Genomic DNA, 25,400 nt, shown 5'->3' with positions numbered 1-25,400 from the left:
TGATCTTTATATTATGAAACACACTGATATTCCTGATTATATCAACATTCAAGCTATTCTTTTTTAAAAATGTCAGTTAATATGGCTAATATAGAAAACATCGTGCTGTGGTCTGGCAGAGTGGGAGGGGGGGGGGGGGGGTCACTAAATATTTTATATGATCGAATTTATTTGCAAGTAATATTAATTAATTTTAAGAACGGAATTTTTTTTCAAAATGAATTAAAACATTCTTTTGTTTACCTAGCAATATCATAATTTTATCAGAGTATTGCTAAAATCACCTCTTCAAATTTTTGGAGTGTTTGATTCTTCATTTGAACAAAATGTGAAAGCACATAAAACAATTATCAATGTACTTTGTTGGGGGGGGGGGGGGGGGGGGGGTTAGACGAGTAATGTGTTAAAGTGAGGAATTATTCATTGACGATTAATTTTTCTACGCAACATCTTTTTCCCCATCAATTATATAGCTATCATTTTGAAGCTGTATAAACTACCATTCAGTAAAGGAATATCTAATACATTTTAGCATTTTCATATAGCTTAACACAAAGCGCTTCTTTTCCAGGCGATCGGTAGGGAAAGAAAACTACAGTTTAAAATTGGCATACCAACAGTTCTCTAAGAAAAACACATTTTAAATCCTAATTTGTTTATGACTTGTATTATTATCTAGGGACCATTAAACCTATAAAAGCACATGAGATTCTTGTTTCTAACATAAAATGTTTTTGTTTTGCAGCAATAGCGAGTCGATTGCGAATCTGTCTTTATAAACTTCAAAAACTCAGATCAAGTGCACTTTTAACAATACATGCAACTCAAATCTAATTTGGTTACCACCGAAAATATAATGTAGCTAATGTTAGAAAGATTTGGCGTTAAACAGGTATCTAGCTACAAGGCGACAATTTACGAAAAAGCAAAATATTTCTAGGTCTTTACTTTAATTTTTCTCCCAAGGTGCGTTCTGGCCCAGTATTATGGGAAAAAATTAAATAGACAGATAACCTAAATGTGATTTGTTTAAAGCTAGATGATTCGAATTCCGTTGCTCTTAAGTTAGCATATGCCAGCTTCTAGCTCCCTCATCATCTCTTAAATATACATAAGTAACATGTTCATTCATTCATTCATTCATTCATTCATTCATTCAATCTTTATTTCCCCCTTGCGGAGATTTCATGTTATAAATTACAATACATAAAGAAAATCAGTCAATCGTACAAAAATAGGAAATATGTCATTTTTACATCTTTACCCTCGGTTACCATTGCAACGGGACCACATAGCAACAAACAAATGGTGTTAGGCTTTTTTTACCCACCAAAGTCTATCAAATTGTCAAGTATGAAGAAAATCCGTGACTATGCGTGGCCACCGAAATTTGATTCTTACATAGAATTGGTCTTAAGGATTTATACTAAAATCATTCTATGTCAAATAACTAAAACAGGTAAAAAAATAATTTTTGAAGTCCTTCCGATGACGACCGGAAGTTACGCCGAACAATACAAAATTGTGTTAACACATCTACGACTATAGGTCTATCATCACCCAAAGTTTGATTGTTCAAGTCATTACCGTTTTTGAGATGCCGAGGAGCCAATATTTTTCTGTCTCGGGACAACAAACATACAAACAGAAGTGTTCAATGAAAATGAAAGTTAGTCTTTCTTAACCATTCGACAAAAAGACTTTATTGCATATCAATTTATCTAAAATTGTCAAAGAAAAACAGTTTAAAGCAATATAAGCTGCATTTTTTATGTTGATTTTTTTTTTTACTAAAATGTTCTTTTCTACTAAAATGACAAAAAAATCATGGTTTTTAAATTTCTGTTAGCCATATTTTTGTGGAAAAGGCCGTTAAGAAGCCTTTTTTGGAGCAAAATTGAATTATTGTCGTCCTGTACAAAAATTGATTTGCTATATATTCCTTAGAAGAGAAATATTTCCTTTGACAAAAATTAATGATGTTTTCAAATCCGATTTATCATAAAAGTTTGAGTTATATGTAGACTTATCATACTAGCAGGTTTTTGCAGCAAAATAAAATTCTAAAAAATACAGCTCATATTGCTTTAACTTATAAAGAATTTGATTTATTTGAACTCTTCTGCTGTGAACTGGAAATGATGGTTGACAAAATAAAAGTATATACATTTTCTATCAAATTTCTATCATCCGTGTAAGTTTCGTGCCTTTATAATTACATATGTAACAGTTTCTGAGATCTTCTTGTTTCAACATTTGTTTTGTAAAGACTACTTGAGATATTTGAGATGTCTTACCCGGGCCGAAGTAGAATTTTTTGTTCAATTAACAACGGATAGATGACATATATAAGCATTTATACTTATATTTCGTTTCTGTGTGGAATAAATTAAATGCGTAGAAAATAATTATAATTAATCTTAATTCGTTTTTTGAGATCTCGATGTCGCTTGTTGTTGCGGGTCAGGAAACGGACGACAGGAAATGAATGTTGATTTGAATATTAAATCGAAATCGAAATTAGATATTAAAATATCTATTATTCCTAAAAAAAATCAAGAAAATCTATCCAGCCATCTTTGAGAAATGTTGTGGACGAAAAAGGGGAAAAATAAATCGCTTTGATTTTATCGTATTACATGTAATAGAATATTGTTTTATACAGTATGTACTGTAATTAATAAGACTGCTTAAAACATATAAACTACAATATAATTTTACAAATAACGATATAAATATTCATCGATTTACCCCTCATTGCCCAATTTTTTGAAATCTCGTGAGTGTTTTTAAAGAATGTGCATGCACTTCAACTTCCTAAATAAGAATACTTGTATTATTTAAAGTAATTATTTTTTTGTTCGAGAGTTACATGTATTTATAAGAGACATTTAAATCCCAATTGATTGGTGTAAACAATTCCTGTAAATTGACAATCTTGTGCGCAAACTTTCTTTGTTTGTATTTCATTCATCTAAATACTCAGTATATCAAGTGCTCGCCGAGGGCATACTTTTACATTTTAAAGACACAGCTGTCGGCAAAATTGTAGGCGTTTCAGGTCACTTTATAATTTTTTTCTACAGACTTCAGTTCTCCTTCAAAGTCCACGTCTTATGGTTATAGTTCTTATAATGATTTTTTTAATGCCCTCCATACAATTATTTCCTTTTGTTCTGTACTAATTGACCGTCCATAATGGAATGGTTGTCTTTTACTTAAATTTTTTTATCAGAAATCATATCTGGGCATGCTCTTTATTTCATAAATATAATGATACAGTTGTGACAGGGTTCCCGGTACTATAATTATCGATAACAACCCCATTTCTATAAATATCGATGACAAGAGACCTCTATGCAGGGGGTGTTGCTAAAACGCGGAACGGAACACGGAACGGAAAGCGGAACGGAATGGAATACGGAAAATGTTATGTAATGTTATTTACTCGATAGATGTGCTAAAAAAGCTATAAACGATATACTTGACAAATTTTTTTAATATTGTTAAAACTGATATTCATACTCAATTTTATTTATTTCGAAAATGTATGATTTCTCTCAATTAACATTACATGCTTTGGCCACTAGTCCCAATTTATCAAACTAAACAACATATCCAGCGCTCTATTCAATTAAGTTGCAGGACTGTACAATCACGTAAACATAAAGAAACTGTCATAACTGAAATACTAGGAATAAGTAATCTGAAACGGTATAAGATGTAGACAACGAACGGCGATATCAAAAGAAAGAAAAGAGACTTTGCGGGACATATAGAGTGTTAGTGACCCAATAAAATGATTTTGTTTCCGATTAAGTGATCTTTAAAATAGCGAGACGAAAAGGTTAGCAGACAGATGTTTCAGCAAAACCTTGACAATGATGGTATATGCTGTTCGTAGGTCACGTTTTTTATATCAATATCTATTGATGAATTTTTTAAACTCTGTCCCGAGTTTTTGCTTCCACCACTTTTTGCTTGATATTTCAATAATCATGAATACCTTTGTGCTCAAACAACGTTCATCCACTACTATGAAAAATGTCCAGATTATCCGTTTTGAAACGCTTCCTCTACCGCTTCAAGCTTCAATACACATCCCAAAATAGAAATTCTACGGGGATTTTGCATTGCATCAGCCGTTAATAAGCCCGGATGATAACGTTGAAAAATTGCGCGGGTATCCCAAGTACTTCCGAATGGAGAAAAGATGGAAACATTTCTCATTGTAAATCTCCGTAAGAAATTTGTTTTCGTTTCTGCAAACGTTTGGGAGTGAAAAATGATAATTGTTCAATAAAGATATCTTTGATATATTCCCTTTCATCGACTTCAAATGTATTTTTTTTTCACAGGTATGTGTATTTTTTTTAAAAATCACAAAAAAGTGATGAAAGCAATAACTTGGGACAGACTATAAATAGTATGAATCACTAAAAATGTTTGAATTTTTTAAAACATGTATAAAATCCAAAGCAAGGTTCGAAGTCATGAAAAACACAATCAAAACGCTCAAATAAATGCCCTATACTGTTATTCCAACAATATTTCAAATGGAAAATAATTAAACAATTATTTTTAAAGCTTATTTAATCACAGTGTGTGTACATTTCATTTTTCCGTTTCGTACTTTATTAAGCAAATTAAATGCAATGATATAGTTGATAGACTATCGTAAGAATGACATCAAATAATTAAGCTACCTTTTGAAAATAATCATTAAAAAATTAATGAAAGATACAAAGTACATATTTGTGTCTAAGCTATACAATATTTAAGGCATTAAACGTCAAAGTATTTTTCGTTTTCCGTTCCGTTCCGCTTTCCGTTCCGTTTTCCGTTCCGCGTTTTAGCAACACCCCTATACAGGCGTCCATGACAATGGCCGTTTTTAAATACAACACATTTAACGATCTGTTGGTATACGAGCTAGACTCCATTCAAGTCAAATATTTACCCTGAAATAAAGCACAGAGGCGACACACATGGCTGACTATCTGATACATGTTTTAAAGTGAAGCGACTCTATTTTGTACAAGACTCTAACAACCGGTAGTGTTCATACAGTCGATGTGTTTTTCAGAGCTTGCTGGAATGGCCCGAAAAGTTGCGATTAATACTTGGAGCACACCAAATATATTATTAATGTCATTTACAAACATGGACAGCATGGAGGAAAACGTGGAGAGCGCATCTGCTTATAGTGGGGGCAAGTTAATTATTGTTCAATTATCTAACCACCACACCGAACGTTCAATGATCAATGAATTCAGCGGATTTAGTGTCATTAATATTTTTGAAAATAAGTTGAATATGAAATGCATAAAACGGTGTATTACATCATTCTTTTTAACTTACGAGATGAACGATTGTTGCTAATTTAATTCAGTTAGTTGTTAATTCAAGGAAACAGTCATTTAATTTGATGATTGATTTAAAATACAATATTTATGTCCCAATGAAGGGAGGTACATGTAAAATAGTCTGCGTATCTGATATTTTGGGAGTTTAAACAACTCTGGTATTCAATTTCTATGGCAAAACGAAAGTAAAATTACAGTGATTGGACTTAATCAGAAATCATGAATGGAAAACCATCACCACCGATAAAACTTTGTACTTGAAAATAATTGATTAATTCTATTTAATGTATTCAGATGCATTTAAATGATTTACTGTTATGTTTATTTTCGTAAAAATTCGTCAAAACATGACGAAAACAGTAACCTAGAACGGTTTGTTCCCGTTTTGCACACATTTGAAAATTAGGTATCGAAAAAATGTGTGCGAAACGGGAATTTGACCAGGTGAGTTAATTGCTTAATTGCTATAGTGTATATCACAGTTCCAGTGAGGACAATTGACAATAAAATAAATAAAACATATCTACTCCCAATTGATATTTACATTTATTACATGTTACAATATAACTTGTATAAAAACACATTTACATATAATTGACATCCATGTTCTTGAATTTCAGACGTCAATTTGGTCACGAACAATTTTATTAATTTATTTAAACAAGAAAGATTACTGCAAAACTATTGTATTTGTAGCGGTTTTGTTTAACTTGCTGTCTACAAGAAGTACATGTAACAAGTTTGAAGAGAAAATATATTTCACTGTTCAATTATTGCTTTTGCTGACATAAATGGAGGAAATGTGTCTAGTGAAAACGCTAAATATTTTTCAGTTATGCTACGGCTTGAATAATCGAAGAAAATAGACAAATTGTATGATGATAAATCAGCAATTTTTTATGCTTCAAAAACTGTAAAGATATTTTCATAAAATCTATCAAATGTAGACCTTCATGTAATTCATGCATAGCCAACCTTCTTCAGTTTGAAGTTTATCAAATCCATATTATTATTATTTTATTATTATTTTAGTCGGAATTTTTTGTGCATCAGTTTAGCTACTGATTTGAAAAAAACCCCCAGAAAGTGGCCTGTGATATACTAAAGCGTTGATGTCATAAGAACTTACCGAATCAATACTAAAATCATTATTTTTGTCGAAAATTCTTGTGCTTCATGTATATAGCTACTGATTTGAAAAACCAGAAAGTGATCCGCAATATATACTAAAGCGGTGATGTCATAAGAACTACTGTCAAGTTGTAAAAAGAAACACGGAGTACCCCATGATTGTACGTGTAGTTTTCCCATTCATCATTTAATTATACATCATATTATAATTATCCATTGAATCAGCTTCCAGTTGGCTTGGAACCAGAATTTTCCCTCAATATTCATTTAATTTTATATTTAAGATAAATGGACAAAAATGTAAAAGTCAAATCATTATTTTTCTTATCAGTGAGTGGAAATTAAAGACTAAAAATATCATTATCTTTATTTTATCAAATGAAAAAAATGGTGAGTTATTAGTAATCAGACATAAAATACAATTAAATTCAATTCAATTGAATTGAATAAAGCGCTGATAAAACACAGGTAAAAACCCAGGTAAATTCTTTGATTGAAAGCAGACTATAATTGCTATCACAACACAGATCACACCTATTGTTCTATACCTAATTATCAAATGTGTGCAAAACGGGTTCAAGTTCAAGTTCATTTATTTTTCACTCATAACATATAATGTTACATGAGGTGCAGAAGAATTATATACAAAAGTATAAGAAAAGCAGGATTTACAAAAAGAAACAGAATAAAGTAAACAATGAATTTGTTATAGTTGTTACGTAGGATGACCGACCAAATCAAATATTTTAAAGTACACATTTTCATAAGTATTACATGATTTAAAGATGACATAAATTTTAAGATGTTTGGGTTTTTAAGATAATAATTACTAAACAATTTTTTTCGTACATGTGACAGTGCACTACATTCTAAAACATAATGAAATTCATCGCCAATTTGATTGGCTTCACATAAGCTGCATTTGCGGTCTTCACGTGGAGTATTGTTCCACCTACCAATTTCTCTAGGGAGGTGATGGTTTGTAGTTCTATATTTAACAAACAAGTTTCTTAATTTTCGTGAATAGTCTTCACAACAAAAATTACATTTAAAAATACGATATATAGCACCTTTTGACGAACTATCTAATTCATTATTCCATTTTTGGACAAATTGATCTTTAAGATTTTGTTTGACAATATTTTCTAACCATTTTACGCTAACAGGATTTTGCTGGTGCCATAGAAAGGATAAGCCACAGCTATCAAGAATGTTTTTTTTATACAAACTATCCACTTATTATTGATTTCACCTCTAATGTAACAATTGTAAAGATACATATACATAGTTTTACATAACTTATTCTCCTGGCATAACATCATCTTTGCCCAAAATCCAATCATTCTCGTATAAATTGTTATATATAATGGAAAACGACCTGTCTCCCCATAAACCATAAAACTGGGGGTACTACTTTTCAAGTTAAGTATGTGTTTAAGAAACCTTAAATGTACACGCTCGATAACATCAATATTTTCGTAACCCCATATTTCACAAGAGTATAGCAAAACTGGTAAAACAACCTTGTCAAATAAGTCTAATTGATAATCAAAGGACATGTCAAAATATCTCATTTTTCTAATAATACCATACATAGCTTTCTGGGATTAAGTACACAAGTGTTTCTTGGCTTCTTGGCTTTACAAAAAGAGCCAGATCGGGAAAATAATATTTCTAGGTAATTATACTCTTTAACTACTTCTAATTTATCATTATTGTACATAAATGAGCACTTAGGAGCAGGTCCTTTGAAGAATATCATAACTTTGGGTTTTTTCACATTAACTGTAAGTTTCCAGTATTTACAATATATACATATACAAAATTCGTCAAGCGCATGTTGTAAATCTTGAGCCGACCCTGTTAGTATGACAGTGTCGTCAGCATAAAACAAAATAAAAAGTTTACTGTAAACAAGCAACTCTTCTTCTAAAACATTTGTGATTCTACTTAGCCCATTGACATTTCTCTCGTTCATAAAGTTTTCTATATCGTTGATATACATTGAAAATAGAAAAGGTGATAGATTTTCTCCTTGACGTACGCCAAGGATACAAAAGAAAAAGGTGAAGTTTCATCGGGAACACACCCCTAGAACATACTTTAGGCAGCAGAAATTTTAGAGAACATTTAATTGAATATAGATGTATTGTACATGTATATGGGTAAAATATATAATATTTTGGAAATATTTGTCCTTTTAGTTTTACAACGTAGAAGCTTTCATCAAACTCAATATGTACCATTTGGAAGTCCTCTGAGAAGAGAGGCAAGGGAGGAGAAGTGGGAGTCACAGAGGAATCAGATAAATTCTGACAAGGAACCGACACTAGAAAAAAGGTAAAAAATATAAGGATAAAGCTGAGGTCAAGTAAGTTACCTCTGCCAAATCAGGAATGGGATTGGATTGTGAATACAGTGATAAGTATTAGGAAGTAACTTATGGTGGCCGACTTAGGCTTTCATTGCACATGTTTAGCGCCATCTAGTTAAATACAGAACATTTAGATTTGTTAAGATTTTTTTCGATACATTTTATGAATTAAACACAGTAAGCAAAATACAATTAAAAATATAAGATTTTAGAGGAAAGTATTATTCCTTAAACGATTTTTCCGTTATTAAGTATGTTAGATATGTGATCATTGCTACTGTGCTCTATGACGTTATTATAAAATTAACCTTTGTAGAAGAAGGTTATAAGAAATAAAAAAACAACAACAAAAAAACGTGTAAGTCTTGGCAATTTTACACACATAATGATGCTATTCTCAGCGTTATTTTCTTAATACTTAAATGCTTCAACTGTACCAATCGTTATGTGTAACACTCCTAATATTATATCATTTTTTTTTTTACATTATTATACCGTAAATATCTCGTGATGACTTCCAATTTAAAACCAGATGGTAGAATTTAGTAGTGTTTATGTATAAGGTATAAACTGATATACATGTATCACAAATACAATTTTAGGCTAATCTTAATTATAGTTTTTTTTAATCTGCTTCAAAGTGTGGAAAATGACAGTTAACTAGTATATATTACTATTGTAAATCTACCTGTATTTGAGATGGCCCCTAAAAAGAACCAGATGGCAATTATACTAGAGTAGGTATATATTACACATTGTACAAAAAAAATAGAGAATTTTTATATTGTTGTTTTTATGGAAGGGAAACCAAAAACTCAAAAACCAATAAACCCAAGAGAAATAACTATAAACTCCGAGACGGGAGCAATGGCGCTGGCCCTGCTGTTTACTCGGCATCAGTGAACGGGACTAATGCCCAAAAAGATGAGGACAAGTGTTGCGTTGGTGAAACAGGACAGATTAGGAAAGAGCCGGTAGGATTATCCAGGACGATACGTATTTGATATGTATATGTTTACATCTATATGCTGCTGGTAAAGGCAATATATATCAGATATCATACAGAATTGCCCATTCATGATAACTGTCGTAATGCATTTTTACAGGGCAAATTAAATAAATTGTTTACTGTTAGCGCTTTCAGCCATGTCGGCTCTTCAGACAGTTATACACAAATAATTTAATTCTGGTTGTAACGCGCTTTCTGATTGGCAAAAACATTATTTTATATCGTGTAAAGAATGTTGCCTACGTCATAGTAGGACTAACGTAAAAAAACGTATCAATAGGCCCTGACGTAACGTTTGAATTTTGTACAATTTTACATCATTTTAAAGGTCAAATGACCATTTTTATCTACAAAAAAGAGTAAAAAAATTAAATTATAAGCAATGAATTCAATAATTATTAGTATTATAAAATGGTTTGAAACAATATATATATATATATATATATATATATATATATATATATATATATATATATATATATATATATATATATATATATATATATATATATATATATATATAAACAATAAGTCCAATACTCAAACAACTTTTATCCATAAAGTAAACAAGGACATTATGACGTCAATCTCGTCAACTATATATTTACTGCCCTTTCCTCCTATGTTTTCTACACACAGAGGCAATATTTTATTTACAACAACATAATCTTTATTTTAGTAGTATTCTATTAATATTTTAATAATTCTAATTTCTACTTCAGCTTTAATTTGTATTTTTTAATAACTTGCTTTGGGCGATTTCATCTTAGTTGATATTTACTTTCTCAATCCCTCAATATATCAATAAATTTACTTGGTGTTCAAAACTGTAAGTATATTTGTTTATCGATAAATTTTTCCCAATTAAAGGATGTTACAGTTGTACCCCTTAACATATGTCAGCGGCACCTTTTAATACACTGAATTACAGAAATTATATCATGATTTTGATCATCTTTAAATAAGAATAAAAAGAAATGCCACACCCTGATGTGTGTTATAAGCTTCGATCTTTTTTCTTGTAATGATTGATGCATTATCGATAATTTTGTTGACCCGATTACAGTAATTATTGTTCTAGTTTGTGAATATGTTCTATTTATAAATAAAAATAAATCGGGGGGTGTTAATACTATAGATGATATGTGTATGACGAAATAAAGCAGATCGAACAAGACTCGTTTACATTATCATGTGACATTGTTAATCACCAAACTCTCAATAGTTGGGGGAATACTTAGCGGTCGGAAATAACATCCGTTCAAAATACAATAAACAGAAAATGTATTACCGGGTATTTGCATAAATGAACACACTTGCCAAAATGGTTGTCAAGTGACGTGTGTGGTTAATTTGGAAAGGTTAAGTACACTGTAGTTCACACAAGGTAAATAAAGTCAGATTATATTAAAGAGGCGATCTTATCTTTCTCATGTTTTAAATTGTTTCACAGACTTAATTTTATGGCATCATTTAAAGTTCAAATAGTTCAATTGAAAGCAAAAATTGATTGATATCATTTTAAAAGCCAATAATTCAATTTAAAAAATATATGAAAAATAAAAAACACAAAAATGAATATTTGATCCTACAGTACACATATATATATTGTAAATAAAATGCAAAAATTTAAGACGGCTGAAGAAAAACCACTTAAAACTGAAGCAGATTACCTGTAATCATCTATTTTATAAAAAATTAAAACTCCTCCTTGGCACCTGATCCTACCTCTCTATCTCTTTGGGGGTCCGTGTTGCTCTGCTTTGAATTTGTATTATCGTTTCTCAGATGGTTGATGGTTTGTTATTGCCATATTTTCATCAACTTAAAAGAAAGGGAAACTTTTCACTATCTTTTTGCCAAAATAGTTTTCATTTAGCAAACAATCATTTATGTACATTTATCCTCTGTTCTGCTATAATAATAACAATAATAATAACTAGACACGATCTCGTTGCGAGCAACGAATGGGTCTTCCGTCCGATTTTTTAATAGATTAGATCAAACTTATTAATTCAAAGATAAAATCGTAGACCTAAGCGAAAAATAGTTTTAAAAAATTGAAACTTATTAATTCAAAGATAAAATCGTAGACCTAAGCGAAAAATAGTTTTAAAAAATTGCGGCACTCGGGGCTTGAACCCGGGTCGCCTGGGCCATGTCCACGACTCTATCGACTGAGCTACTCAGACTCTCGCTTCAGAACTTTGACGCTTAGTTTCTCGAGAATGCCTTGATCGATTTTTCAAACAAATTACATATTCTGAATCAGTGAAAGGGTCTCTATCAACTCTACAGAAAAATATCAAAAAAGGAAAAAGTTGAAAAAATCGATTTTTTGTCTTTTCTTCCGGTGACGACCGGAAGTGACGGACGTGAACCATTTAACCTAAGGGCATCCTTCCAAAGATAGATCTATCATCGCTGAAAATTTCAAGTTTCTATCTTCAACCAATATTTAAATATTCGCTGGACAAAATGAATTTTTAAAAAAGTAAACTTAACGACGTTAACGAACGGAAGTGACGTCATATTCGAAAAGATTCGTATGCTTAGCTATAGTGACCGTCTTGTATCTGTGAAATTTTCGAGAAAATCCGTCGAATTGTTTTTGAAATATTCGGTTTTAAAAAATTTGGTGCAGGAAAAAAAACAAGAAAAATAATAGGTCAAAAGAAACCTAACGAAAACAATAAGGTCTTCCGTTGGAAACGGAAGACTTTAATAATAATAACTAGATTCGATCTCGTTGCGAGCAACGAGTGGGTCTTCCGTACGATTTTTGAATAGAATTGATTAAAATCATTAAATCAAAGATAAAATCGTAGATCTAAGCGAAAAAAAGAGAAAAAAAATTGCGGCACTCGGGGCTTGAAATCGGGTCGCCTGGGCCATGTCCACGACTATATCGACTGAGCTACTCGGACTCTCGCTTCAGGACTTTGACGCTTAATTTCTCAAGAATGCCTTGATCGATTTTAAAACAAATTACATATTCTAAATCAGTAAGAAGGTCTCTATAAGGTGTAAAAATTTCAAAAAAAAATATTAGAAAATAAAAAAGTCGAAAAATTCAATTTTTTAAAATTCCTTCCAGAGAAGACCAAAAGTGACGACGGACATTTTTTAGACAATAGTGCACCAGAAAAACGTTAAATCTATCATCTCTAAAAATTTCAGCTCTATATCTTCAGTCGTTTTTGAGAAACGTCGCAGACAAATTTGACTTTAAAAAAATCGTTTAATGACGATAACTTCCGACCGGAAGTAAATTTTAAAAAACTGTTCAGGCGGTACAAACTTCAGTTGACAAGGCACCATCCCTGAAAATTTGACTGAAATCAAGCAAGCCATCTCCGAGAAATCGCCTGCATAAAATCGGTAAGAAGAAAAAAAAAGAATAAGAACTAGAGCAAAGCTCGTTGCAAAGCAACGAGTGGGTCTTCCGGTGGTTTCAAGATGTAAAGATAGAAGTTCCTGTAAGAAGCAGAGTTCTAAAACCAACTATAAAGAAAATAATTTTTTTTTTTTTTAAAACGAATAATTCTTAGTACGACTTAAATATATCTGAATGATTTCAAGAACGAATTAACAAAAATCTTTACAATTTCTAAAACGACTTAACAAAAAAAGTCCCTAATGTCTTCAAGTATGAATTGACAATTTCCAAATTATTTTAGGTACGAGTTAATTCAACTTTTAACATTACACTATTTTCTTAACCAAGAACGTGGAATCAAAATTTCCGGAAAACTCAATTTTTAAATCCCAATATTTTTGTAATGCATCGTCCGATTTCAAAACGGATTTCAGTTTTAAATGAAGCTTAATAAAAGCTCCTTTGTTGCGAATGATTTTTATCAAATTGTTGGTCAGAAAAGAGTTATTATAAAAATACTTAATAGCCCTTCTGGCCCCTAATTTGAGGGGTCAGCCCCTTTTTTTTTTAATATCAAATAAAAGGTCTCGCTAATAGAAACATATTTTGTTCTACAAATGTTCACGAATGGTTAACCGTTATCGAGAGATATCTAAACAACTGTATTTTAGGGGCCGACCCTTTAACTCTTTACTGGGGCCACTAACAACAAAATTAATGGTGTCATATTGTTCAGAACATTATTTTGAACAACTTTTGTTCTACATTGCTTTTAAAAATATTTCTCCTTTTTCAGATATAAATGATCAAAGTTTTGAATTCTGGCCCCTTGAAACCCCTAATTACGTAATTTATGACTAAGGTATGATACTGTATAGATAAACAGCTGTACAATGAACATTTTTGCTTCTATAATTGATAACAAATTATTGTTCAGTAAAGAGTTCTTGTAAGAAGATTAAAGAGCCCTCTTGACCCTTAATTGGAGGGGCCAGCCCCTTTTTCTTGATATCAAATGAAAGGTCTTGCAAATATAAACATATTTTGTTCAACAAGTGTTCACGAAATGTTATCCGTTCTTAGGATATCTTTACAAATGTGTTTTAGGGGCCGGCCCTTTATCTCCTAAATGGGGTCATGAATAAAAAAAATTAAGGTGGCATATTGTAGAGAACATTATTTTAAGCAACTTTTGTTCTACAATGCTTTTCAAAATATTTCTCCTTTTTCATATATTAATGATCGAAATTTTGAAATTCTGGCCCCTTGAAACCCCTTATTACGTAACATATGACTTAGATATTGTACTGTATAGATAAACAGCCGAACAATGAACGTTTTTGCTTCAATAAATAATAACAAATTATTATTCAGTAAAGAGTTATTGTAAGAAGACTTTACAGCCCTCTTGGCCCCTAATTTGAGGGGCCAGCTCCTATTTCTTGATATCAAATGAAAGCCCGTGTATTTTGAAACAACTTTTGCCTTACGTGTTTTAAAAAAATATTTATACATCAAAAGATATTACAGAAAATGTGCACAAATTTCGTGAAAAAATTTGGTGCCAATTTTCAGGTTCAGGCGAGCTTCGAGGCCTTTAGCAATTTTTATCATTGGGAACATGGGGGTACATCTACATACATTCATCTACAATCCCTGAAAATTTCAAGCTTCTATCTCGATTAGTTTTGGAGGAGATGCGAGGACAAAATGACCCTTAAAAATTTACAAAATCGTCAATATCTGAAACCGGAAGTGACGTCATCATTGGAAAATTTTATAATATGTCGAGCCGATCATGTTTTATCAGTCCTGAAAATTTTGTGCGAATCGGTTGGATAGTTTATGAGAAATAGCGCTCCAAAAAAGTCAGAAAAAGAAAAAAAAGAACTAGAGCAAAGCTCGTTGCAAAGCAACGAGTGGGTCTTCCGTTATTGTCGGAAAGTAAAGCTGGAAGTTCCTGTAAAAAGCAGAGCTCTTAAACCAATAACAAGAGTAACTAAAATATAAATCATGAATAACATCGAATTATTCCTGGTACGACTTATCAAAATACGAATGATTTTAAGTACGAATTAACAAACACCTTTCCGATTTCAAGAACGACTTAACAAAAAAAATCCGAATGTGTTCAAGTACGACATAACAATTATTTTTGGTACGAGTTAATTTTACTTTAAACATTACGCTATTTTTTAAACCAAGGACGCGGAATCAAAATTTCCGGAAAACTTAATTTTAAAACCCCGATATCTCTGTAAAGCATCGTCCGATTTTAAAACGGGTTTTGGTTTTAAATTAAACTTAATAAAAGCTTCTTTCCTGCGTTATGATTAATATCAAATTATTGGTCAAAAAAGAGTTATTATGAAAAGACTTAGTAGCCCTTCTGGCCCCTAATTTGAGGGGTCAGCCCCTTTTTCTTGATATCAAATAAAAGGTCTCGCTAATATAACCATATTTTGTTCTACAAGTGTTCATGAATTGTAAACCGTTCTCGAGATCTCTGTACAAATGCGTTTTAGGGGCCGACCCTTTAACCCCTTACCGGGGCGACTAACAACAAAATGTTTAGTATCATATTGTTAAGAACATTATTTAGAAGAACTTTTGTTCTACATTGCTTTTCAAAATATTTCTCCTTTTTCAGATATTAATGATCAGAGTTGTGAGTTCTGGCCCCTTAAAACCCCTAATTAGGTAATATATGACTTAGGTATGGTAATGTATAGATGAACAGCTGTACAATGAACATTTTTGCTTCCATTATTAATAACAAAATATTGTTCAGTAAAGATTTATTGAAAGAAGACATAAGAGCCCTCTTGGCCCCTAATTTGAGGGGCCAGCCCCTTTTTCTTGACATCAAATGAAAGGTCTTGTAAATTTAAACATATTTCGTTACACAAGTGTTCACAAAATGTTTACCGTTCTTGAGATATCTGTACAAATGTGTTTTAGGGGCCGACCCTTTAACTCCTAAATGGGGTCATAAACAAAAACATTTAAGGTAGCATATTGTACAAAACATTATTTTGAACAAGTTTTGTTCTACATTGCTTTTCAAAATATTTCTCCTTTTTCAGATATTAATGATCAAAGTTTTGAACTTCTGGCCCCTTGAAACCCCTAATTACGTAATATATGACTTAAGTATGGTACTGTATAGATAAACAGCTGTACAATGAACACTTTTGCTTCTATAATTGATAACAAATTATTGTTCACTAAACAGTTATTGCAAATAGACTTTAGAACCCTCTTGGCCCCTAATTTGAGGGGCCAGCCCCTTTTTCTTGATATCAAATTAAAGCCCGTGCAAATTAAAACAGCTTTTGCATTACATGTTTTAACAAAATATTTATACGTCAAAAGATATTACGGAAAATGTGCGAAAATTTTGTGAAAAAATTTGGTGCTAATTTTCAGGTTCAGGCGAGCTTCTAGGCCTTACGCATTTTTCGCAATTGGAATCATGGGGGGAAATCTACAGACATTCCTCTACAATCCCTGCAAATTTTAAGCTTTTATCATGATTAGTTTCAGAGGAGATGCGTGGACAAAATGACCCTTAAAAATTTACAAAATCGTCCATATCTGAAACCGGAAGTGACGTAATCATTTGAAATTTTAATAATCAGTAGCGACATTGATGCTTGTTAACTCCTAAAATTTTGGTGTAAATCAGTTGAATAGTTTCTGAGAAATAACGATCCAAAAAAGTCAGAAAAAGAAAAAAAAGTATAATAATAAAGAAAAAGAAACCGTAGAATAACAAAAGGGTTTTCCGTTGAAAACGGAAAACCCTAAAAAAGGGTTTTCCGTTGAAAACGGAAAACCCTAATAACTAGACACGATCTCGTTGCGAGCAACGAGGAGGTCTTCCGTCCGATTTTTAGAATACGGAATGACCTTGCTCTTGATCTTCGTCAACGATACGTGATTTGAAATTGAAGCGGGGTCTAAGAGTAATGGGTGAAAGACTATCTACCCCTTTTGGGTCCCTTTTTTGAGGGATCAGCTCCTTTTCATTCATTTTAATTAAAAGGTATTTTTGTGTACTGCTAATAAGTGTTTAGAAATTGGTTATCGTTTTTGAGATATATGTGAAAAATCGTATTGATATCTGGTCCTAAACTCCTTTTAGGGTCCACATAACAAACAATATATGGTTGTACATTGTTAAGCACATTATTTTGAGTATCTTTTGTTAAATACTGCTTTTCGGAATGTCCTCCATTTTGAGATATAGAGGATCAGAGTTTTGGACTTCTGGCCCCTTAAAATCCCTAATTACGTAATATAGGAGTAAATGATTGCCATGTATAGGTGAATAACGTTAGAATAAACAAAATTGTTTTTATAAGGTATCACAAAATATTTTACAGTAAAAAGTTATCATTAAAAGTCTTTAGAGCCCCCTCAGCCCCTTATTTGAAGGGCCAGCCCCTTTTTTATGATGTCATAAGAATGTGTTTGTCAATTCAAACACATTTTGTTCAACAAGTGTTTGAAATTCTGTACCGTTCTGGAGATATCTGGAGGGGTCGATTTAGGGGCCGACCCTGTAACTCCTTTTAAGGACCGTATCACACATAACATATGGTTGCATATTGTTAAGCTTAATTTTTTAGCATCTTTTGTTCAAAATTGTTTTTCAAAATTTTCCTCCATTTAGAGATATAGAGGATCAAAGTTTTGGACTTCTGGCCCCTTAAAATCCCTAATTACGTAATATAGGAGTAAATGATTCCCATGTATAGGTGAATAACGTTAGAATAAACATAATTGTTTTTATAAGGTATCACAAAATATTTTACAGTAAAAAGTTATCATCAAAAGACTTTAGAGTCCCCTCAGCCCCTAATTTGAAGGGTCAGCCCCTTTTTTTGATCTCAAATGAAAGCTCTTGTCAATTTAAACACATATTGTTCAACAAGTTATTAGAAATTCTGTACCGTTCTGGAGATATCTGGAGAGGGTCGTTTTAGGGGCCGACCCTGTAACTCCTATTAGGGACCGCATAACAAAGAAATTATTGTTGCAGATTGATAAGTTCAATATTTTGAGCATCTTTTGTTCAATATTGCTTATCAAAATGTTTCTCCATTTAGAGATATTGAGCATCAAAGTTTTGGACTTCTGGCCCCTTAAAATCCCTAATTACGTAATATAGGAGTAAATGATTGCCATGTATAGGTGAATAACGTTAGAATAAACAAAATTGCTTCTATGACGTATCACAAAAATTTTACAGTAAAAAGTTACCATTAAAAGACTTTAGAGCGTTATCGGCCCCTAATTTGAAGGGCCAGCCCCTTTTTCTTGATCTTAAATGAAAGCTCGTGTCAATTCAAACACATTTTGTTCAACAAGTGCTTAGAAATTCTGTACCGTTCTGGAGATATCTGGAGAGGGTCGTTTTAGGGGCCGACCCTGTAACTCCTTTCAGGGACCGCATAACTAAGAAACTGTTGTTGCAGATTGATAAGTTCAATATTTTGAGCATCTTTTGTTCAATATTGCTTATCAAAATGTTTCTCCATTTAGAGATGTTGAGCATCAAAGTTTTGGACTTCTGGCCCCTTAAAATCCCTAATTACGTAATATAGGAGTAAATGATTGCCATGTATAGGTGAATAACGTTAGAATAAACAAAATTGCTTCTATGACGTATCACAAAATATTTTACAGTAAAAAGTTACCATTAAAAGACTTTAGAGCCTTATCGGCCCCTAATTTGAAGGGCCAGTCCCTTTTTCTTGATCTTAAATGAAAGCTGTTGTAAACATACATTTTAATTGCTCTACATGTCTTAACAAAATATCTCGAGAAAAGAGATAATCAAAGAAAACCAAGAAAAATCACTACATTTTTTATATCTCAATTTTCGGGTCCAGGCGAGCTTCGGCGCCTTTTGCGCCAAACATAAATGGCTCACTTTAGACAAAACTACAATCATTCGTCTACATTTCCTGAAAATTTGAATTTGTTTAGGAGGAGTTTGACGGACAAGCTGACCCTCTAAAAATCGCTAAAACGTCAATATCTCTGAAACGGAAATGACGTCATCAAAATAAAAAATTTCCAATAAGGTTCAGATCAATATCTATTAGATCTGAACGTTTCATGAAAATCGGCCGAGCCATTTCCGAGAACTCGCGTGCACAAAATTTGTAAGAAAAAAAAACAAAAATAATAATAATAGGGAAGAAGAAACCGAAGAAAAACAATAAGGTCTTCCGTTGGAAACGGAAGACCTTAATAAAGAAGAAACCGTAGAATAACAAGAGGGTCTTCCGTTGGAAGCGGAAGACCCTAATAATAAGAAAAGTGAAAAAGAAACAATAGAATAATAGAAGGGTCTTCCGCTGAAGACGGAAGACCCTAATAAGAAAAGTGAAAAAGAAACAGAAGAATAATAGAAGGGTCTTCCGCTGAAGACAGAAGACCCTAATAAGAAAAGTGAAAAAGAAACAATAGAATAATAGAAGGGTCTTCCGCTGAAGACGGAAGACCCTAATAATAATAACTAGAGGCCATGGCTAAAACGTTAATTGAAATTTAAAAGAGCGGAATTATTCTAAACACTGTAAAAATTGTTACAAGACTGAGGCCGTTGACATGATCTCCATTGAGAATAACATGATGAATTTAAGGCCGTCAATTGTCAAAGATGAAGGTCAATATAAGGGCTTTTTGTTAAATTATCTCTAGTGTTTCAGCATAATCGGAAAAAAAGATTACAAATCAAATTTTAATGAAATCGGGATTTACATATTAGTACCAACTCTATATGTGAAAATAATGTTTAGAGCCCCTTAGGCCCCTAATTTAAAGGGTCAACCCCTTTCTTTGGATGTGAATTGATTACTCATTTAATTTGAAATTTATTTTGTTTTTCAAGTGTTTAGAATTTCTGTTCATGATCAGCTCTTGAGATATATGGAGAAGAACGTTTAAGGGTCTAGCTTTTCGTGTACTTATTGGGGCTGTGTATTGAAGATTGATAGGAAGAATATTGTTAAGAGCAGAATTCTGAGCATTTTTTGCTCAATATTGCTTTTCAAAATATTTCTCCGTTTAGAGATATGATAGAGCGGGCGATTGGACGTCTAGCCCCTTTCAATCCCGAATTACGTAAGATTTGAGAAAAGTTCTAAATGTCTAGGCGTATAACTTTAAAACGAACAGTTTTCCTTCTTTAATGTATAACAAAATATTCTTAGATAAAGAGCTATCAATGAAAGACTTAAGACCCCTCTGAACCCTTCATTTTAAGGGCCAGCCCCTTTTTCTTGACGGCAAATGAAAAAAATTGTCTGTATACACCTTTTTTGTTCTACATGTCTTAAGAAAATAATTCAGAGTAAAAAGATAATGACAGAAAACTACAAAAAATAACGGCGCTTTGTTCATCTCATTTTTCGATCCCTGCCGAGCTTCGGCACTTTATGCGCCAGACAGAATCGGATGCCTAATGGCACATCTACAATATTCTGACAATCATCCCTGAAAATTTCAACTCAATACCTTCAATGGTTTAGGAGGAGATGCGTGGACAAACCGACCCTCTGAAAATTGCTAAAACGTCAAAATCTAAAAACCGGAAGTGACGTCATCAATTTAAAAAAAAAAACGTATAAGGTTCGGATGAGTAGCTATCAGATCTGAAAGTTTCATAAAAATCGGCCGAGCCGTTTTCGAGAAATCGCGTGCACAAAATTTGTAAGAAAAAAAATTATTGTGCGAAAATGCTCTCGAAGAATAATAGAAGGGTCTTCCGCTGGAAAACGGAAGAATAGCTCTAAATTAGAGCGAAAGCAAGAAACAACTAATACATGTACACATACGAAACAATTTATCAACGTTATGTTTCCTATTTATGTTTTTACTTTTGATGATCTTTTCGCACATTGAATGTTATGCACTTTGATCTATGTTTAAACTTTTGCAGTATATAGTATATAGTATATAAATATTTCATCGCAGTATATAACTTCGTTTTCCCTTGGACTGAAATGTCACGTTTTCATTGGTTTTAACATAGCACGTGATTGCCTCATATATCTCTATATTTGTTCTGTGAGAAATAATATAAGGCAATATGGCCGTCATTGGTCGACGCTTCGCTTACTCATTTCGACATTTCATAGTATTTTATACATAAACTGCATGCGTAAGTTCTTAAAGTATTTAGAGTAGTGCCCTTTGAAATTCTTAGAATATTGACGTCACATTGTTTTGTCTGGAGCAATACAGAAAAGGGCAGCGTCGAAATTTGCTCAAATCTCTGAAGAGGAAGGGGAGAAAACATTTAAAATTGAATAGCAACAAAACATTGTAAGTAAGCATGGGTGAAGCAAAGATTTTGAAAGAGTATTTGAAAGGTGAGATTGAAGATTTTGAAGAGTTAAAATGAGTTAAATTGGACGAGATGTAAGGCATCTTGTACATGGCTTTGCGTAGATCATCGCTATTTGTGAATAAATATGTCGCTTGAACGTCCTCGAGAAAACAAAACACTTATTAGGTTAGTTACTGACTCACTACGGAAATATATTGGGTTGATCAATCTCATAGAAGGCTCGGCTTCGCCTCGCCATCTATGAGATTGATCAACCCAATATATTTCCGTAGTGAGTCAGTAACTAACCTAATAAGTAATAATATACCGGTACTAATACATGCGCATGCATGGACATTTGTTGTTGAAAGTACATTATACAATTCCTTACATTTTGTACATGACCTTTGATAGAAGCTGACACTGACTGATGCATTGGTACAGGACGATTCAGAGTCTGTCGAACTCTTCCTGAAGAATGAAATTAATCTGTCCCAGGTCCTCGACATCAGCGATCTACAAAACCTCTACTTAAAAGTAAGCTAGACTCGACCTAAGCTGAGAAGTATTGTGGCATATCTCTGCAAGTTATTTTTCTAATAATTAAATTGACATGCAAGATAAAGATGTTGACATGCAAGATAGTTATGTCAACATGCAACATAACTATGTTGGCATGCAAGAAAACTGCAATCAAATAGGAGTTATAAAAGATCTCAAATATCGCTAACATCTGACATCCAAGATGCTGGATACGCTACCTATTGATGTCAACATGCAACTTAATAATGTTAACATGCAACTTCTTTATGTCGACATGCAACTTATTTATGTCGACATGCAACTTAGTTATGTTAACATGCAAGATAAATATGTTGACATGCAACATATTTTTGTCGACATGAGACTTAGTTATGTTGATATACAACCTATAAGTTGCATGTCGACATACTTATCTCGCATGTTAACATAACTACGTTGCATGTCAACATATTTATCTCGCATGTTGACATAAATAAATTGCATGATAACATTAACAAGTTGTATGTTGACATAAATAATTTGCATGTCAGCATTTTTATCTTGCATGTTGACATAAAGAGGTTGCATGTTGATACAAAAAGGATGCATCTATCATCTTGGATGTCACAGGTGTGCGATATTTGAGATTTTTCAAGATTTTGTATAAATCTAACATCTGATTTTCTTGTATGTCAACATAGTTTTGTTGCATGTTGACATAACTATCTTACATGTCAACATCTTTATTATGCATGTCAATATAATTATTAAAAAATAACTTGCACACAAGGGACAGAGAGATGCCACCAAAAAGAGGGCTTTTTAGAGTAATAAAATTTCGTTTCAATTTTTTATCCGACATAAAACATAATATAATTTAAAGCGTACGTATCCTTGCGTTATAAACAGGAGGCAAAGATTTATTTTTGCAGCAGATATTCTCAACTTTATATATATATATATATATATATATATATATATATATATATATATATATATATATATATATATATATATATATATATATATATATATATATATCTCTATATCTATCTGTGTGTGTGTGTGTGTGTGTGTGTGTGTGTGTGTGTGTGTGTGTGTGTGTGTGTATGTGTTTCGGGTGGATTTTTTAAAAAGTTATTGAAAAAATAGTATTCAGTAAATTTATTTAAAGAGGACTCCGTCTAGATTTTTTTTTTCAGTGTTTCAAAGACGAAGACGATGTTTCTGCACGGTTGCTGAGGAAGAGGATAAACAAATTAAGGTTCATAGAAGGACTAAAAGTAAGGAAAGATGACAAATGCAACGTTTTATTCTGAAATAATATAATTGTTCCATTTAAAAATATGTTTTTAAAAAAAATCAATGTTTGAAGTACCTTTTGTGACGAACAGAAGTAACGACGAACCAAACAATATAGTTTAAACAGATTTACATACAGATGACTAATATTTCGCAAAGTTTCTCAGATCTCAAGAGGCCAACATTTTTTGAACTGAAAAAAAAGTCTCGATGTGCCAAAAATCCATTTTTTAAAAAATTTTGTTTTTTATATGGTAAATTCACATTAGAAAAGATGAAATTAAACAACTTTAGGTAAACAACTATTTCTTTAATAGTACTATTACGGAGATTGATCTCAGTTTGAAATCATTTAAACTCGATTTAAAAGGCTTTTTAAGATTTGAACAATTTAAACTTTACTCAATTTATCCGTATGAAATGGCAACCAACAAAATAATGCAAGATTAAAATGAATTTAAAAAAAAATTAAATTTCTTCTATTTATTAAATAAATTCGAATTAAACGTCATCATACGCAAAATTGAAGGATCACCTTAGACATGATGATTTGAAATGAATTTAGTCATTTTAATTCTATTCAAATGAATGTAAGTTTTTGAGAAACTGAAAATTTATCGCATAAGATTCTTTTTTATGTAAACATTAGAAGTAAATAAATGCAATTTATCGTTTTTAAAGTCACTAGTTAATCTTGATTTAAATATTTTTTTATATTCAATTTCAAATTCAGTTCTGATTCTGAAAAAGAAAAAATGAGATTGTCTTAATTTGAAAGAGTTTTAAAAATCATTATTAGAAAATTGCATTTGGAGGGGACCAGAAGTGACGGACAATGATCATATATCCCCTTGTCACCCTTAAAAATATATATGATCGTAGAAAATTAAGATTAATATCTAAAATCATATTTGAGAAAGCTGCTGGACAAATTCCCTGTCCAAAAAAGGAAACAGACGACGCCTGCGAAAGGAAGTGACGTCATCTAATTAAAGAAAACGATATTTAATGCCTGGCACCCTCTATCAGATATGAAAACTTGACAATCGTCGTTTTTTATTAAAAAAATCGTCTATAGAAAAAAGAGTGAGGAGAAAATTGATTTAAAAAAAAATTAACAATGGAGAAAAAACCCAAAAACAATAAGGGCTGCTGTTGGTCACGGAAGACCTTAAAAAGAAATGTTAAACAGAAACAATAGAATAATAGTAGGGTCTTTCGCTGGAGACGAAATATCCTTATGATAATGAAAAGGAACAGTAGAATAACTAGAGGGACTTCCGTTTGAAACAGAAGACGCTAAAAAGAAACCGTCTTCAATAAGATGGTCTTCCGTTGGAAATAAGAAAGTATAAATTCTTTGAATTGTGCATTTGTCGTATTTTTAGTCAGCTCGATTCTTTACATGATAAGTTTTACAAATTATGAATCATCAATTAGATTTTAAATATTTTTGTGTCCATTGAAAAAAAAATTGCTTTAAATTAAATATGACTTTATATATTCATTAAGTATAGTAGAAACAACTTTAAAAATTGTAGCAAGCATTGTGCTGTGGATGTGCTAAGGATAATGAAAGGAGACCTGACCTTTTAAACTACATTGGAAATGTCATAGCTGATCTCCTTGGCAATAAAAACATAAATATGTACCCGGGTAAGTTCTGTTGGTTTACCAATATTTATATAGACAGGTTTATTACAAAAAAAGTTTGAAAAAACTATGTTCATGTTAAATGTGCTTTATGTGCTTTAATACATGAAATCTTTAAGAAACCAAAAAATCTCATTAATATATCCTATATATTGACTCTGGTACTGACAATATATAAATCTTTAATGGGAAAGTGGTGTTGGGTACATTTTAAGACATGAAAAGCTCTGCCAGGAACATTACTGTAAATGTTCAGTCATTCATAGACTTTGGGAAATATATGAAGAGAGTTTTAAAAGATTTTGGGGTGTTTTATT

At 31.9% G+C, this 25,400-nt stretch overlaps 1 protein-coding gene across 1 annotated transcript in view; it reads left to right on the top strand.

Moving 5' to 3' along the window:
* Positions 1-4,927: 4,927 nt before the first annotated feature.
* LOC128186043 (transient receptor potential cation channel subfamily M member-like 2) overlaps positions 4,928-25,400 on the top strand; it is a 34,743-nt gene continuing 14,270 nt past the window's right edge. Inside the window, exons 1-6 of the mRNA XM_052855770.1 lie at positions 4,928-5,212; positions 8,702-8,837; positions 9,674-9,845; positions 22,021-22,143; positions 23,331-23,411; positions 24,972-25,086. Coding sequence (XP_052711730.1) covers positions 5,074-5,212; positions 8,702-8,837; positions 9,674-9,845; positions 22,021-22,143; positions 23,331-23,411; positions 24,972-25,086 — 766 coding nt within the window. The 5' untranslated portion in view covers positions 4,928-5,073. The remainder of the gene's footprint in view (positions 5,213-8,701; positions 8,838-9,673; positions 9,846-22,020; positions 22,144-23,330; positions 23,412-24,971; positions 25,087-25,400) is intronic.

Source organism: Crassostrea angulata, chromosome 5 (assembly GCF_025612915.1).
Source record: "Crassostrea angulata isolate pt1a10 chromosome 5, ASM2561291v2, whole genome shotgun sequence".
NCBI classification, from domain to species: domain Eukaryota; kingdom Metazoa; phylum Mollusca; class Bivalvia; order Ostreida; family Ostreidae; genus Magallana; species Magallana angulata.
Note: the sequence above shows the minus strand (reverse complement) of the source record. Positions and strands in the feature narration are given on the sequence as shown.